This window comes from Impatiens glandulifera, chromosome 1, assembly GCF_907164915.1.
Source record: "Impatiens glandulifera chromosome 1, dImpGla2.1, whole genome shotgun sequence".
Classification (NCBI taxonomy): Eukaryota; Viridiplantae; Streptophyta; class Magnoliopsida; order Ericales; family Balsaminaceae; genus Impatiens; species Impatiens glandulifera.
The window spans coordinates 13,696,692-13,714,353 of record NC_061862.1 but is presented as its reverse complement, the minus strand read 5'-3'; the positions used below and the strand labels follow the sequence as shown (position 1 = coordinate 13,714,353).

General features: G+C 32.9%; 2 protein-coding genes, 1 long non-coding RNA gene and 1 pseudogene across 4 annotated transcripts; 3 read left to right on the top strand and 1 right to left on the bottom strand.

Annotated features, from left to right (window-relative positions):
• The first annotated feature begins 1,603 nt into the window (after positions 1-1,603).
• Positions 1,604-4,579, top strand: LOC124919860 (glucose-1-phosphate adenylyltransferase large subunit 3, chloroplastic/amyloplastic-like). The gene is given in 16 exon segments (XM_047460221.1): positions 1,604-1,979; positions 2,058-2,171; positions 2,257-2,430; positions 2,509-2,601; positions 2,687-2,726; positions 2,729-2,769; positions 2,857-2,912; positions 2,993-3,086; positions 3,178-3,192; positions 3,194-3,291; positions 3,380-3,452; positions 3,549-3,633; positions 3,721-3,801; positions 3,883-3,989; positions 4,059-4,165; positions 4,244-4,579. Coding segments are annotated over 16 exon segments (1,575 nt in total). The 5' UTR covers positions 1,604-1,745; the 3' UTR covers positions 4,407-4,579.
• Positions 4,580-7,283: 2,704 nt separating this feature from the next.
• On the top strand, positions 7,284-11,063 carry LOC124921225. Of its 2 annotated transcripts, none has more exons than XR_007097653.1 (4): positions 7,284-7,415; positions 9,877-10,382; positions 10,480-10,614; positions 10,701-11,063. It is a non-coding gene; the product is annotated as an uncharacterized LOC124921225 (long non-coding RNA). The 2 variants fall into 2 exon arrangements; XR_007097654.1 differs by having other exon boundaries at positions 7,299-7,415; positions 9,888-10,382.
• Positions 11,064-12,100: 1,037 nt separating this feature from the next.
• On the bottom strand, positions 12,101-13,884 carry LOC124922647 (annotated as a pseudogene).
• Positions 13,885-15,562: 1,678 nt separating this feature from the next.
• LOC124917880 lies at positions 15,563-16,526 on the top strand. Its single transcript, XM_047458173.1, has 2 exons — positions 15,563-15,783; positions 15,827-16,526. Exons 1-2 carry the CDS (start codon positions 15,563-15,565, stop codon positions 16,524-16,526), a joined length of 921 nt encoding a protein of 306 aa, XP_047314129.1.
• Positions 16,527-17,662: the final 1,136 nt, after the last annotated feature.

Sequence of the window (17,662 nt, the reverse complement as noted above, 5' to 3'; positions counted from 1 at the left end):
ACATTATTATGTAATAATAAGATTGTGACGGGTATAGTTTAGTGGTGAAAGTGTGATTCGTTCTATATCTCCTTGATAGTTAAGGGGTCTTTCGGAATTATTGATATTTCGACCAAAAACTTTATTTCTTAAAAGAATGAAATCATTTCCCTCTCAATGATAGATTCGAGGAAAAATAGAAATTCTCATGATTTTGATCCAAATGTGAATTAAAAATTGGATTATAAAATTGCGAAACAGAATATTCAAATTATATTAAAAATTCCAATTGAATTAAGTATGAATAAAGAATCCATGGATAAAGAAAAGTGGATTTCTAATCGTAACTAAATCTTCCTTTTTTTTTTCTAAAAAAAAGTCCATAGAGATTGTAATTGGAGAATAATAAGAAAGTTATTAAAATCTCAAGTTCACTCTACAATTCTAGAGAATGATAAGGGGTCTGATTTTCGATAAACTCTTAAATAATTAAACTATTACGATTTTAAATTGAAGATAAAAATATTTTACTAGTTTATAAACAATTTAAATTTTACAATTTTATACAATTTTATATTAAAAATTAAATAAATAAATTTATATCTACAAATTTTTAAAAGTATTATTTAATCAAATAAATAAATTAATATAATTGAATAATAATAGAAGGAGCGAGGCCAGTGACAGCGACTTCCAGCGATACCCACTGACAGCCACGTGAAAAAAATAAGGCACAATGAAAAATAAAAATAATATTATTATGTAAAAAGTTAAAGAGAAAATTATAAATGTAAAAAGTTTAAAGAGAAAGTCATGTTCGGGAGCATTCCGTCCCGAACATGGCCATATTCGGAAGCATTTTGTCTAAAACATTGTCATGTTTAGGATTATTTTGTCCAGAATATAGCCATGTTCAGGAGCATTCCGTCTCGAAAATGATAATGTTCAAGAGCATTCCGTTTCGAAACATAGCTATCTTTCTCTAATTTTTACATGATAATATTTTCTTTTACATAGTGCCTGAAGTGGTGGGTCGCTATGGAGTAGCTGTTGAGCGTCACTCTCTGTCATTTACTCTTAATTTAAATATTTTTTTATAATATCATTTGTTTATTATTATTTTATTATATATATACATAATAATAATAATAATAATAATAATAATAATATATATAATATATGTAACTAACATTTTTTAAACTAAAATCTTTAAGTGTAACTACATTTTACATAAAAAAAAATTTGTTTAATGTAAAGAGTAAAAAGTACAAGGAGGAGGCCCAGATAGATTGAAATGGAAAACTCCAAAGAAAAAGGAGCACGGAGTGCATGGTCTGTGTTCGATGAAATGCCAAAGTGAGAGTGATCGATCCATCGATCGACGACCATTCTCTCACATGCAGTAGACAGGACACAGGAGGAGCAGAAGCATCTAACGCATATTCCGTGTTTGTGTAAATTGAGATGCATAAAGAGGACTTTTTTGTAAATGTCCCACCACAGTATCCAACCAAGTTTCGAGGGTCACATAAACACCCACAAATTGGTGGCTGCTGTTGTATTTGGATAACGTGGCCTAAGTGGGTTCCCCCCAATAGCATGCATCCCATGCCAAAAAACTCTTTCTTTTTCTCCTTCTTCTTCTTCCTCTTCTTCCTCTGTCTGTCATACATACTATTTGCTCTTCTTGTTCACGTTATTAATCATCAAATCAATTACAAACCCGGAAGAATCCAAGCTAATTCCGTTTCACCCTTTTAGTTTTTATGAAAATGGCAGTGGCCAGCGATGGAAGGATTGCACTTTCAGCCGCCGGTCAGTTACATGGAAGAAGAGTTGGATTGGCAGAGAAGAACTCGAGAATTGTGAAGTTCTGCAATGGAGATTTGATGGGAAAGAAGTTGAAATTTAGCTGTTTTAATCATGGGAATCAAAGGAACACCAATGTCAACCCATATGTTAGCATGTCTGTTTCTGCTAGTGTTGCAGGTGAGGACAAGGTAAGTCCACATTGCCATTAGAATATTATATAAAACCCTTTTCTTCTTCTTCTTCTTCTGAAATTTTGCCTGTTTCAGCTGAGGGACTTAGAAATGGAGAAAAGGGATCCTAGAACTGTTGTAGCTATTATCCTTGGAGGTGGAGCGGGTACTCGTCTTTTCCCTCTAACAAAACGACGTGCCAAGCCTGCTGTAAGTCTTCTTCTTCCAGACACTGTTTAATTTTGTCTTATTTCATCTGCTCTGCTCAACAATCAATGAATCAATCAAAATCTAGGTCCCAATTGGAGGAGCATATAGATTGATTGATGTGCCAATGAGCAACTGCATAAATAGTGGGATCAACAAGGTGTACATTCTCACTCAATTCAACTCGGCATCACTCAACAGACATCTTGCTCGGGCTTACAATTTCAGCAGTGGTGTCACCTTCGGAGATGGCTATGTCGAGGTGTGACTAAGATCGTATTATTACAAGTCATGTTTACAATACTTTAGTTTAATACAAACTTTTAACATTTGATCATAGGTTCTAGCAGCCACTCAAACACCTGGTCTAGAAGGCAAAAGATGGTTCCAAGGAACTGCAGATGCTGTCAGGCAATTCCATTGGCTATTCGAGGTAATATATATTATACCCTCAAATCAAAATAAAATAAAATTTGATTTTGCAGTTGAAAGTTTTCAATTTGGATGAGTTTTTGTAGGATCCAAGAAGCAAGGACATTGAAGATGTGCTCATTCTATCCGGGATCACTTATACAGAATGGACTACATGGATTTTGTTCAAGTAAGGCTGCGTAGATGATTTGAAAAATCAAGTGTCATTTTTTTAATTTTTCACTAAATTATCGAATCGTGTGGATAATGTTTATAGAATCATCGCCAAAGTGGTGCAGACATTACTATTTCTTGTCTACCAATGGATGACAGGTGAGGTTTTCTTTGTCATAATCCTGTGTGTTTTTCAATTTTGTTTTGTTTAAAGTGTATTTTTGTTTTGTTCAATATAGCCGTGCCTCAGACTTCGGTTTAATGAAGATAGACGGAAAAGGAAGGGTCCTATCGTTTAGTGAAAAACCAAAAGGGGAGGAATTGAAGGGAATGGTAATTAGTTTTTGTGATTTGTAGGGTTAAAGATTATTATAGTTAGAGTTAGAGTTAGGTTAATGGGTGGGCTGTCTTTTGTTCTAATTAGGCAGTAGATACAACCTGTTCTCGGGCTTTCCAAAGATGAAGCTGAAAAGAAACCTTACATTGCTTCCATGGGTGTATATGTGTTCAAGAAGGAGATACTTCTGAACCTCTTGAGGTAAAAAGTGAAAAGTAACTATTAAAACGAATAACTGTTAGCTAAAGTAATATTCAAAGGTTTCTATAATTTTTAAACTATTGTTCAGATGGCGATTTCCTACTGCAAACGACTTTGGGTCGGAGATCATACCTGCTTCGGCTAAAGAATTCTACATTAAGGTTCTCGTTTATCAAACTTTAGCCTTTTATTTTATTTTTATTCTGTTAATGGAAAAAGTGTAACAGAGGTATGTTATGGAAATAAAAAAATTGCAGGCTTATTTGTTTAATGATTATTGGGAAGATATTGGAACAATTAGGTCATTTTTCGAAGCAAATCTTGCCTTAACATCGCATGTAAGTACATTACCATTATTATTGTTATTATTATTCCAAATTATGGACATAACATGATTCTATGTTTGTTTCCTAATACAAACCACAGGAGCCAAGGTTCAGTTCTATGATGCGGATAAACCAATGTACACTTCGAGAAGGAATTTACCACCATCACAAATCGATAATAGCAGGTCTCCAGAAATCTATATGTTGTAGTTTAATTCTTCAATGAAAAAACAGTTTTTTGGTTTAATATTTAATGAATTTTTGCAGATTGTAGATTCAATCATTTCACATGGAAGCTTCTTAACAAACTGTTTTATAGAGCATAGTGTTGTTGGGATTCGGTCACGTATAAATTCCAACGCTCACTTAAAGGTATGATTTTGTAATTAGGGTTTGTATCAAACTGTCAAAATTACTATATAATATGATATGCTGTTGCAGGACACAGTGATGCTTGGAGCTGATAACTATGAAACTGATGCTGAAATTTCCTCAATGCTTGCTGAAGGAAAAGTTCCTATTGGAATTGGAGAAAACACCAAAATCAAGTATAGTTTTTAGATTATTAGTGTTTAAACTCATTTTTCTTCATGCATCTGATGATGGTTTTACATGATTTGGTGAAGGGAGTGCATAATTGATAAGAATGCTAGAATTGGAAAGAACGTCACGATTGCTAACTCTGAAGGGATTCAAGAAGGTGACAGATCTTCTGAAGGGTTTTACATTCGATCTGGGGTTACCATCATTCTCAAGAACTCAACAATCAGAGACGGTTTTGTCATATGAACAAGAACAAACTCGGGAGAGTAACGCCAGCCAACCAACCATTGATTACTATTTTTTTGGCTAGAGACAGATTTATGTAATCTGTATCCACTTTCATTTTTGTAAAGCATAAACTAATCTATAAATTAAGATTTCCTTCCAATTCTTAATGTTTAAAAATATAACTCAAATCTGGCGCAATGGTCAAATGTTCCGTGTTCATTTTTTCGACACAATACTCAATAAAAATTGAGTTTTTGAATACTGTTTTGGATCTGGTTTGCGAATTTGATTAAATTTTGTTTATCAGTATTTACTTTAACTAAATATTTTATTCCACACCATCAATTGTCAAGTATATGTTAGTCAAGCTAATTCTAGATCTTCTTCAAATCCAAGTTATTTGAATAACACATTTAAATTACTGGGGTTATAAAAATTATTTGGATAAAAAGCTGCCTAGTTTAGTTTTGTGTAATTAAATAATCTTCAAATAATTCAACATATTTTATCTAGCCCATCATTAATTACCTAATTAAATTATCAATTAAAATATTTTTATTTCTTTAAAAAAATAATTTTCTATTACATATTAATATTTTTATAAAATTAATTCAACTTTTTATAACCCTAATAAGTATAAAACTATTTAAATAATATAAAAGTATTTAGAAATAACAATAAATAATTAATTAAAATTATTCAAATAATGAGTTCCAATAAAGAATTGAGTAGTGTAGTGTATGAGTGAATTTTTGACATGATAAATAATTGTAGGTTATTTAGAAAAAAATTTTTTACTCTTTAAACTTTAATTTGATTTGATGAATTGAGATTCATTTGAAACTATTACTACTCAAATTGTAATTTATATGGAATATTCTTTTTAGTTGATTTTATTTATTTATTTATTCAACAAGTATTACATATGAGATACACATTTTATTTATTATTTTTTTATCCTCTTGTTTAAAATTATAATATGGATTATTTAAAAATAATAATTTATGGTGATTTGAAGAAATATAAAATATTTTTGATAAGAAAACCTCTAATGATATTAATATGTAAGAATAAAATAAAAAATAAAAATTTAAAAAAGAAAATATTTTAATATTTTGTTTAATATTGAGTGATGTAAAAATAGAAAAATATTTTTTGAATTGAACTGAAAACTGACTTTGATATATAATTTTGATATAAATATCAACTTCAATTCATTATTAATTAATAATATGAAGTCTTATAGCTAATTGAGTGTATATTTTAATTAGGGATTAAATTTTAAAAAATAATATAAAAAAGAAAAGCTTAATTATCATTTGAGGGCTCAAATTTGGGGCGATTTTATCTTACAGAGCTTGAATTTTGAATGGAACTATTTGGGTTCGAATTATCAAACATTTGTCATTTGAGTCTTTTCACCGATAGAAAGTATCGTGTAAACTCTCCTTTGTTTTAAATGACAGGACATTACTTAATATTTTTTATATGAAACAAAACTTGGTCCTTCTCTCCTCCAAAATTATTAATCCAATTCTCTTCCATTGAACTATCTTCTTCCATCTCTTCCTTCAAAGAACCACCCTTCTTCCTAGGCTTGAAATTTCTTTTCCTGATCACTATGTTTTTCTTTACAACCTTCAATGCCTCGTTGCCTTGTGTTTTGGAATGGTTTTCTTGGTGCATTTTGTTGCCTTGTGTTTTGGAATGGTTTCTTGGTGCATTTTGGAGTTGAGATCGTTCAATACAAACAATAAATCAATTTGATCACTGTCAGTCTTTAGTGTTTGCATTTGAATAAATATCATTTCTAGACTTTATCTTTGATGGTGTCATATTTGACTTGGCTTCAAAGCTGAAAAGTATTAAGGTCCAATTTATGAGGGGGAACTTAATCATTAGATTGGTTTCCCTAGTTTGTTTCACAAACTATCCGGTTTTCATCGTTGCTGCATTCATGTGGTAGAGAAGTCTTGTTGGTTTAATACAAAGATCATTAACTTTAACTGATTCAAGACAAAGTAAAAGTTTGTCTGGTTTATATATGCAATTAAAAATAGGTGTCAAACCCAACATCATCTAGACTAGCTAAAGGCAAGTTGCTATTTGATCCACCATTCAAATAAATGAGTGCATTCTCTTTGACAACTTGAACTTTTTGGATGGGAGATTGAGATTGTTTGAAGTGATATTGTGTTGTTGTTGGGCTGCTGACCTTTTAGTGCGCCGATAAGAAGAAGTTCTCTTCCATATCATGCATACTCCATAAAAGTTACATGAGCAATCTTAGAGTTTTGTTTTTCTTTTCTTTTTAGAACGTTGAGTTTCGCTACTCCTATGAAGTGCGACTAATCTCCGCGGGTTAAACACATAGTCATTTAACCAGGGCTCGAACCAAGGACCTCATAGAGGCCTGAAGGATAGAAAGTTTTGTTTGATATAAAAAAATTGGGGTTTTAATTGGTATAAAACAAAGTAATGCCACGTCATTTAAAATAAACATACTAAACTTTCGTATATGAAAGATAGTTCGAGATGACTAAACTCAAAGTTCGAGCTCTATCTGATAAAACCGTCCCAAACTCGATCTCAATAGTACTTGGAATTTTTTTTTTTTATTTTGACTAATCACCCTTCATGTGCAATGTCTTCTTACCATTTTTTTGGTTGAGAGTCCAATTATTAAAACTTAAGCATTATAAATTTATAATAGATAATATTAAAAATATTTAATAAAACAAACTACAATGACTATATTTAAACTAGTAATATCTTAGGTATTTAATATTTAAAATAGATAATAATAGTATTAATTGTTTAGGTTAATAAGTTGTTTTGATGAATGACAAACAAATTTTCATTTATTGTTCTCACTTCTATTCTAATTACTCTCTCTCTCACTCAAGCAGCCGGTCAATCTCTGTCCAGGGAGTCTGAAACCGCCGTCGCCGTCGTCGATCTTCCATGCAAAAATCGTCTTCTAGCCGCTTAGATTAGTCTCTATCGGAAGAGAAGCGATTATCACCGGTAAATTCTCTTATGTAGGACGACGTTTTCTCTCTTAATTCTTTCATGCCTACTCTCGACCAATGTTTTCTCCTTATCGCTTTTATTTCTTTGATAATGTTAATGAATCAATCGTAGATATCAAGGTTTCAGACAGATATGTTTATAGATAGATCCACTATATAACGAAATCCCGTGGTTGCTTGTTTACGCTTGTGCAAAAGTTCACACAAGGATATCACTAGCTTGCTGCCATTCTAGGTTGATTCAACATTTTTGTATAATATCTACGCTATTCTATTTTGATGATTGCGCTTGAGATGCTTCTAAGATACAGATTTGAATGTACTATCTGCTCTATGCTGCTGAATGATGATACGATTTTGACCTTCTTAGATTTGTAAGTTGTATCTCATTAGGGTGGATATACAGTACAAAAGAATTTTTATGAATTTCCATATAGGAGACAACCCTTGAATTTACAGGAGACACAGCTCACACACATTCATGTCATTGTTGAAATAGAATGTGGCTCCACTTTAGGTGCATGTCTTTATTTAAAAAATGATGCAAAAGCTAAAGATGCTATTGTTTTACTCTAATGTTGGAAGTTTTCACATAGAAGGTTTTTCATTAGATGGTAGTTATTTTTGGTGAAGTTGAAACCTACAGGTGTTGCAAGTTTGCTGCCATTCTAGGTTAATTCTCCATTTCTGTATAATTTATGATATTCTGCTTTTAGCATTATTTACTTCTCTACTTGATGATGAAGCTAATAATTGTGATGTTTGAGATTGAAATGCTTGTGGACAAATTTGAAGTTACTATCTTCTCTATGCTGCTGAATGATGATATGGTTTTGGCATTCTTAGATTGTAAATTGTATATCTCATTAGGGTGGATTTACATTACAAAAGAACTTTATGAATTTCCATATAGGAGACAACCCTTGAATTTATAGAAGGAGACACAGCTCACACACATTCATGTCTGTTGAAATAGAATGTGGCTCTACTTTAGGTGTATGTCTTTATATAAAAAATGATGCAAAGCTAAAATGCTATTGTTTTACTCTAATGTTGGAAGTTTTCACATGGAAGGTTTTTCATTAGATGGTAGTTATTTATGATGGGGTTGAAACCTACTTGTGATGCTTACTAAATCCTACAATTTATTCCTCCAACAATTTGAGGGTATTATAGGTAAACCAAAAAAGTCTTCACTACGACTAAAGCTTCCGAGGACACGTAAAGTAGATATCATAATCATCTGAAGAAACAATTTATTGATACCTTAATTGGGCTTGGAATGAACATTAAATGAGGAGTTCCAGAGACATTTAATCTAATATATATAGACTCTAAAGAGACCAATTAGGGTATTTGCAAATGAAACAAGGGCCGGCTTCTGATCTCATCAAATGAAAAAAACCACCAGCTCCTCAATAAATTAACATTTCTAGTCTCAATAAATTGCTCGAAGGCGCCGATTTCCAAATGACACCAGAATAGTAGTGTCTTGTGTCTTCAAATTTCTTTATTTCCTAAATTCCATTACACCACACCTAGCACATAGGTCTTGCTGCTGAATTACTTTCTTTATTCCTTTAATTTTCCTTTTGAAACCATATATGGAAGAAAATCAGCCTTAGCCATTACTCCTTGGGTAAAGTGGACCTGAACTCTGTTACATCAGAGCAATGAATCAGCGGAAGATGGAGATATCTCCGATCAGGAAATTGAAATTTCTCTGAGGCACCTATTTCTGAGGGCACACCAGGATAGCAACGCACTTATGTCATCAACGATTTTGCTTGTTTTTTCCTTTCAACTCCATATACTCCCACCTAGTACATAGGTCTTTCTGCTGAATTGTTTTTCTTTATTCCTTTCTTACTGGTCCAGGACTCTGTTAGATAAGAGCAATGCATCAGCGGCAGATGGCTTGGATCCTCTTCCTTGTCCCACACATCCCTGTATCATGTGTAATCCTTCTTTTTTTCCTGGTAAAAAAAAACTATTCGGATATAGGATTGATCTTTGTTGACTCACTTTAGGTTAAAGGACACCCTTGATTAATCCAACGTAGAATACCATTTCTGGTCTCTTATACAATTTAGGAAGATAGGCACCTCCCTAGGACCCCAACCATTTAGGTTTCTCATGACAGTTGGGGTTCCCGAAATAATAAATCTATTAGAAAACTAGATCTAGCTTCGAATTGAATGTTCCCATGTTTGTTTCTAGTGTTTAGCCAGAAGGGAGTTCCTTCAACTGCATTTAATGGATAAAATGCACTCAAAGTTGCATGCTGATAATGTCATATGAATGTATTGGTCAGTCTTGCTCTCTGTTAGTGTGATAAATATGCTGTTAGATATCCAATAAACACTTATCTTGACGTTCTCTTCAAATCTCAACCATCATAAGTTAAATAGCATGTGTACACATATTGACTCTTTTAAATTGTGTTACTTTCTTAGTGTACCTGCAGAATTGGAAGAAATTACTTCTAACCTCTACAACACATAATGCATCACGGCTCATTTCCTGGTAGTCACCAACCAGCGAGTCAACTAGAGAGAGAAATGTCCAATCAGGCTGCAGAACTCGAACAACTTTTGATAGACAACCATAGACTAGGTTCTTCACTGATGGTGTTAAGACAGGACCTAGTTAATGCTCAGCGTGAAATTGGAGGAGTTCGTGCACATACACTTAACATTCAGCAAAGAGGGCGACATAGAGGTCAAGGGCTTTCTTGATTCGATTGGTAAAATGGGTGTTGATTTAAGAGCAGGAGAGAGAGTGAAGGAGGAACTGCTGCAAGCCACACAAATGGCACACAGCTTGGACAAGGAAAATCAGGAACTAACGCCAAAATCACAAGAGGCTACTGAAGAGCTGAAAAACTTCCATGCGGATGGCAAAAGTATACAGGAAATGCATGTAGAACTCCATAATCTAAAACAAGACGCCATAATCTGCAGTTAGCAACTTAAAAAAACTTTTCTTTTTCAAATTGGTTTACACTGCCTTCTCTTTATGTAGTTCTGATATTACTTGTATGTTGTTTGCATCAAAAGCGCCACTTTTGAGCTGGATAAAGTTCAGAACCTGAAGGAAGTGCAAGAGATGGAAGAGAGGGAGAGAGACATAGTAAGATTGGTGGAAAAATTGGAGAAGTTGCGTGCTGAAATGGGACGTGTATAACGCAAATGGTAAATTTCCTTCTTTAATTATATAATCATAATTTCTTTTAGTTTACCTTTTAAGTTTTAACTAATTAAGGAATTCATAACTACAGCACCAAGTGGCCTAAATCCTAATTATGGCCCTCTCTACCCTCATTTCCGTTCATGGTGTTGGTCCATCCGAGACCTACGAGTACCACATCAACCTCGAATGAACTAATTTAGAGCTGCGCTGTCGGTTTCTTCTGCTTGGAAAGGAGTATAAAGAGTTTTCATGGTCTAATATTTAGAGGTATTCCCGATATAACTTAATCTTGAGAACTTGGAAGAACATACAAAAGCTGAAAGGAAAGAAAACCAGTAACTGATGTTTGTTGTTTTTTGGTATAGAAGATGGAAGCTGACTATTTTGGATATTTTATTCTTTGATTTATTAGCTTACTAGAATGTTGGAAACGACAACTTCTTTTGACTGACCCATGTAGAGATGAAGGGATGGAAAAACTGGTAGATTTAGAGTGATGATTAAGAAGAGTACATGTTTATTGATCTAAACATGCTAAGTTCATGGATTCTAGAAAATTCATTGTCTGTCTTCTGTCCAATTATTTTTTGCCCAATCTGATTGGGGTGTTGTTTTGCCTGGACCTGTTCCATGAATCAAAGATCAGGTCTCTGACCTGTAAGGAATCCAACTCCTTCCATACTCTATGTTCCACTCTCAAGTTTCTTTGTTTTTAGAAGGTCTAACTGACACGTAACACCCTTACCCCTCCACCGTTTTCAGCCCAATTCCTCCACCATTTTCAGCCCAATTTTGGCGGTGAACGTCAACTCAGTTTGTAAAGAACTGTCAAAATGCAATATTGTCACATAATTGGCCAATAGTTGCATAGGTGGTATTCTACAAAAGGGTTATCTCCTCTCATCATTTTTCTCTTCTACAATGACAAACTCATGCATGTGTTTTTACATTTCTCTTGCTAAGTGAATGATAACTACTTAAACTTAGAAGATAAGTCAGTGCCACGAGATGTGACGAACTGCCATGTCATCTCATCTCTGTATTCTCAAGAATCCATTAAAAAAAATCTTCAATGACCAAACAAATATCGAGGGGAAATCGGTGCAATAATTTTGTGTTCCAAACTGTGATCCACAATTCGTTTAAGCCACAAGTAATTGTTCGATCTCTTTAAGCTAGAGATCATATCTATATATTTGAATTTGTCATATTATTGACAACTTGCAAAATGAGTAGTCTGTTTCTCTCTATTTATTTTTCTTCTGATATCTTGTGCTATGCCCTACACGAATGTAGGAACATGTCACCATCCTTATCTCTATCTCCTAATCCACACAATACTAATAATGTCACTATCAACTGTAGCCTTCACTCACCCCCCAAAAAAATCAACACACCATTATTTGTGAACCTGAAGTTTCAGCCAAGACATTCATTTGTGATCTAAATAGTCCCATGTCTTTATCAATAGAGAAAGAGAGAGAGAGATGAAACAAGCAACCTGCACACAAAACAACAGTAAAATACTTAACAATGTCTGTCTTTTTCGGCACAAATCTACAACTCTTCCTAAATTGTTCCATTTTACTAGGTACTACAAACAAACATCAAATGATGTCTCGCCATTGGCTTATTTACATGGCCATAATATTATATAAAGAGAGAGGAGGATGAGTTGTTATTATTATTATTATTGATCTTCATTCATTCTCAACCATGCATCATGAGAATCATTTATCGATCCCTCTCCAGATCTAGCTTGTTACTCCATGGCTGCAAGAACCGTTGTCCCCTCCACCTGAATGAATCAAATATAAGGATTAACGTGAAGTCACGATTAATTGAGAATCTTGTTGTAAATTACCATGAATTTGGCACCCCAGATCTCTTCCTCAGTTGCAGCAACAGCAGTGATCTTGTTCTTCGGATTCTCATAGCATCTCAATTGTCCATGTGCAGTGGAGTAGAAACACCTGCATACATTAATTATTAACAAAAACATATAATAATTCGTTCTCTTAGAAAAAGAGGATATAATTACCTTGCGGGAATGATGCAAGAGATTTGCCACAAGCACCTTTCAACAATCCAATGTCATGGGCAATGCAAGCTGCCCATCAGCAGTAATTCCCAATAAAGAGGCACCTTACCAATTTGATCAGTCGCCACAAACAAGGGCGATGTTGATTTATCAAACACAATAAACGCAAAGTTTCCATCAGGTGACTCACACCTGGCTCGGAGGATATGGTGCCCTGTCCCTAGGGCTTTATACGCCCTCTATCACCAGAATCACCTCGTTCGAACTTTTCCCCAACCCATATTGCTGATTCAAACTCCCTAAATTGGTCCAGTGATCCCTCAAACAAACAGAAATGTCTCCTTCACCGCAAATGCCCTGGTATAACCCCTTTTTTCCGTTTTAATAGGTGTACCCACTTTCTTAATTTATCCATTTCATTTATTCTTGCTAATTGCTAGCTTTATGACTATAAACAATTTGGGAAATAACTTGTGCAATTTTTTCAAATAATTTCCTTTTTCACTAGGTTAAATAACCTCAATCATTCATGATAACCTAAAATTTTAAACTAATCCTTTTGCAAATAAACTCTATATAAAATTAGCATAAATGCATTATTTAATATATACTACCCTTTAAACTAAATATTAAATAATTAGCTCCATGAATACAATAATAGATGGGGTTAATACTTAATTTTCCAAATTTGATTTTAAAAATAACAAAATTTGGGGAAAACCAATTGCATGTTACTTGATACAGTAATTATTTTAATTTGATGAAAATTAAACACAAGTAAATAGTAAAAACAATATATTATTATTATAATAAGTAAAGCAACTAACCAACAGATCTATCATGATATATAACAATATTTAAAATTGAATCTCCTTCAAATATTACTATAGAAGAAATCGTTATTCAACTGCTCTGAAATCTGCGATGATCGAATCCAGATTTCGATTCTTCAAAGTTGAATTCTAATCAAACTAGTTTGGATTTGTATATACCTGGGACATAGAGGCGATTCGTTGTGATGAGTGTAGGCGAGATGAACATGATCCCCGACCTGGACGGAGACCGCCGAGGAGTTGCCGTCGACGAAGCGGTTAACGAGATCAGTCGCCTTGATCTTAGGTGACGGAGTCCGGCTGCCGGCGGCAATCAACTCGTCCGGCGGCGAGACAATTGAACTGGTAAATACACCTAACATTATTAATGAAAGTGAAGCTCTGGATATGGAAGGAGAAATCGAGGAGGAGGAAAATGGCGATTTATATAGTAGTAGGAGGAGGGTATTATTGTCATAAATATATATATATATATTGGTTAATTAATGGGACCCGCCACTCGGCGATGATTTCTGTTATTATTTGTGGCTTTTAGTTTCATTAGCCACCTATCCTAGTCACGTGCCTGTCACGTGACCTCTTTTTTTACCAATTTAATTTTTAATAATCTTTTTAATAATAATAATAATAATAATAATAATAATATAGTTTGACACATATTTCAAACTGAAAAACGTGGTTGGTTCTGGTTTTAATTAATTAATTAATTAATTTTCATATTTTGAATAAAATTACGCATGTACCATTCTTACTCTTTGTAAAGAAATTCAGATGCAGAGGGTATAATGGACATTAAACTATAAATATATATATTAAGTCAGTTTAATGTAAAATGTAAATTCATATATATATAAATATTTTGTTTTTTTACTTGCCAACCATAATAAATGTTTTTAGGGGTTAGACTTCAATTAATGTATTTTATTTTCTTTGGAACTTGAGCTACATTGAGATTTCATAAATTTGAATATAATATATATTTTTTTTATCTCTTTTTGAAAAGTTAAAAGTATTTCTATATTTCATAAATTTGAATATAATATTTTTCTCCTTTTTTCAAAGTTAAAATTATTTCATTAATATCTAACTGCATATATATAGCTTGACTTCATGAAAAGAATAAAGATATCAAAGGCAAACCAAAATGTCTGCGGTAAGAGTTGATAGAGTCGAGATATTGGGTTACTCCAAAACAAACTTAGATTAAAACAAAATATTTTAGAAAAGAAAAGAGAGCATTCATCTGCTGCAAAATATTTTAGAAAAAAAAGAGCATTCCATCCATTGCAAAATATTAAACTTATCAAAGATTATGATATAAGTAATTGTTAATTAAATCTAGGGGGTAGAATATTAAATATAAAATAAGATGAACAAATTACAAACAATATTAAGAGAAATTCATTTGAATATGAACAACAATTGAATATGTTCAATTAATTAAAATAGAATAGGTATTAACTCGTGGCAACTAATGAAACAAAACTATGACGCTAACTAAGCAAGTTCCGTGGCGAGCTGCCGCACTCTGGTATGTCGTTAGGTGTTAAATTACGATTCAAGGTCTTTTAAAATCCAATTATCACTAAAATTGAATGTAACTGTTTAGATGAAAAAATAAAATAATCTCGAAAAGGGTCGGTTAATCCTCATTAGAAGTGTGTTGTCATCTATACCCACATATGATGTCGTTTTCTCTCAAAGAGTGTGACGGTGAAAAAATAGAGAGAATAATGTGTAAGTTTCTATGGAGGTCTAGATATTTGAGATCTTATTTATTTTAATAAGGCAACTCTTCTATCAAAATAGTGTAGTAGATTTGCAATGAAGTGGAATAGTCTTTGGACATCGATAATGATATGTAAGTATGGTAATTGTAAGAATTATAAAATAAGTGCTTAGAAACTTTGATGTGTTTTTTATGTATTAATAAAAGTTCAAGGACTATTGTAACTTTATCCCCTTTATAAATGAGATTTTTACTAATGAAAAAGTCGGTGATTTTTACTCTCAATCTTCAATCCTCTTTTCCTTATCTTGGGTTCTAAACCCTAACTCAAAGAAACAAAAGATTTTATGGTATCAGAGCAGGAAAACTTTGAAGATCAAGAAGTTGAAGATAAAGAAGAAGCGTTCAACAATAGTTCTTCGTCGTCAACCGATTATTCACAAACTGGAGATATAGAAGAAACGGCTAACGATAGTTCTTCATCGTCGACTGATTATTCGCTAACCGATCAAATGGCTGGCAAGAAGCGATATGATGATGATCCATTGATGATTCAGAACTATAATCTGTACCACAATATTCAATGGTACAAATTACATTGGATGGAGCAGCGGTATTAGGTTAGCTCTTGAAGCAAAATCAAAACTAGGATTTATTGATGGTACACTGGTTGTTCCAAAAGATGCTGAAGATTTTGATAGATGGAAAAAGATGGACTGCTTGGTAAGATTTTGGATTTTAAATACAATATCAGACAAAATCAAGGCAAATTACTCTTCAACCACAACAGCAAAAGATCTATGGATAGACATCAAAGAAAGATACCAAGAGAGCAATGGACCACAATCATTTCAGATTCAAAGGGCTATAAGCAACCTCAGACAAGGTACACTTAGTCTTGAAAAATATTTTTCTAAACTTAAAAAGTTATGGGATGAGTTGTTAGTACTAGAACCATTGCCTTCTTGTGACTGTGATCCAAAAACAATTTGCTGTTGTAGAATGACCAAGTTAGTAATACAACTTGATACTGCAAATAAACTTACTCAGTTTTTAATGGGATTAAATGAGTATTACGATAATGCTAGACAACAAATATTACTAATGGATCCTAAACCTAGCATAAATAGGGCATATGCGATGTTGCAGAGTATAGAAAGACAGAGAGAAGTCCAATCTTTGATCAATGATCACAGTGAAAATTTTGCTATGACAATGAAAGATAACTCTGAACAGCAGAAATGGGAAAATGTAGCAAGAAACACAAGAAGTAGAGGAGGTAATAACAAGACATACAAAGCTTCAAGATGAGGTTCTTCTTTATATTGCAAACATTGCAGAACATAAGGTCATGTACAAAAGGGCTGCTTTAAAATCATAGGTTATCCTGAATGGTGGAAAGGTAACCGTGATTTAAAAGTGAAAAATTCTAATACCTCAACCAATACTGTGAATGCTGCAAACACACCATTTGCCTACTTTGAAGACAATCAGAAGATTCATCCTCCTCCAAAAAGTTCAATAGCTCAGAAATTCCAGCTGTTGTCAAAGAAGTAATGAAAGGATTGCTCAAAGAAGGAAAGGGCAAAGAGAAATATTATGAAGGTATGTATCACTTTTCAGATAACATTACTAATGCATGTAGTTTTAATGTGCATAGTAGTTATAAGAATAAACCTTTATGGATATTAGATAGTGGTGCTAACTGTCATATTTGTTCAAACCCAAATATTATGACTGAAATTAAGAGAATTGACAACATACCTTTGTTTTTATCCGATGGCACAGTTAAACATGTTAAGCTAATGGGAAATGTTAGGCATTCTGAAAAATTAAAATTGTATGATGTAATGCTCATTAAAGACTTTACATATAATCTAATTTCAGTGTCTAAACTTGCAAAAAGAAACAAAATTAGTTGTCAATTCTCTTCTTCGGGTTGTTTATTGCAGGATGCTAGGGACAACTCTATCATAGGAAAAGGAGACTTTAGTCAAAACCTATACTTACTTGATACAGATTCAGTGAATATGACTTTTAATTCATGTACTGATTACATGTTGTTACATAGAAGATTAGGGCATCCTTCTGAAACAGTATTACAACATGCATTTGATTTGAATAAAGATGATACATTTCATTGTGATATCTGTCCAATTTCAAAGATGAAAAGATTACATTTTAATTCTAGCATTTCTAAAACTGCTAAATGTTTTGAAATGATACACATAGATATTTGGGTTCCTTACAAAGAAATATCTCTTATTGATTGCTCTTATATGCTTACAATAGTCGACGATTTCAGTAGATTTACATGGACTTATATGATCAAAACTAAAGATACAGCAAAACATGTTTTAATTAATTTACATGCTATGATTAAAACACAATTTGAAACTTCAATCAAAATTATCAGGTCTGATAATGGTAGTGAATTTTTAAATCAT

Bases quoted from the DNA above. Each gene is read 5' to 3' on its own strand.
- LOC124917880 (XM_047458173.1), top strand. From the start codon at position 15,563: ATGGTATCAGAGCAGGAAAACTTTGAAGATCAAGAAGTTGAAGATAAA. The intron at 15,784-15,826 runs GTACCACAATAT...TGGATGGAGCAG, and splicing joins ATGATTCAGAACTATAATCT to CGGTATTAGGTTAGCTCTTG.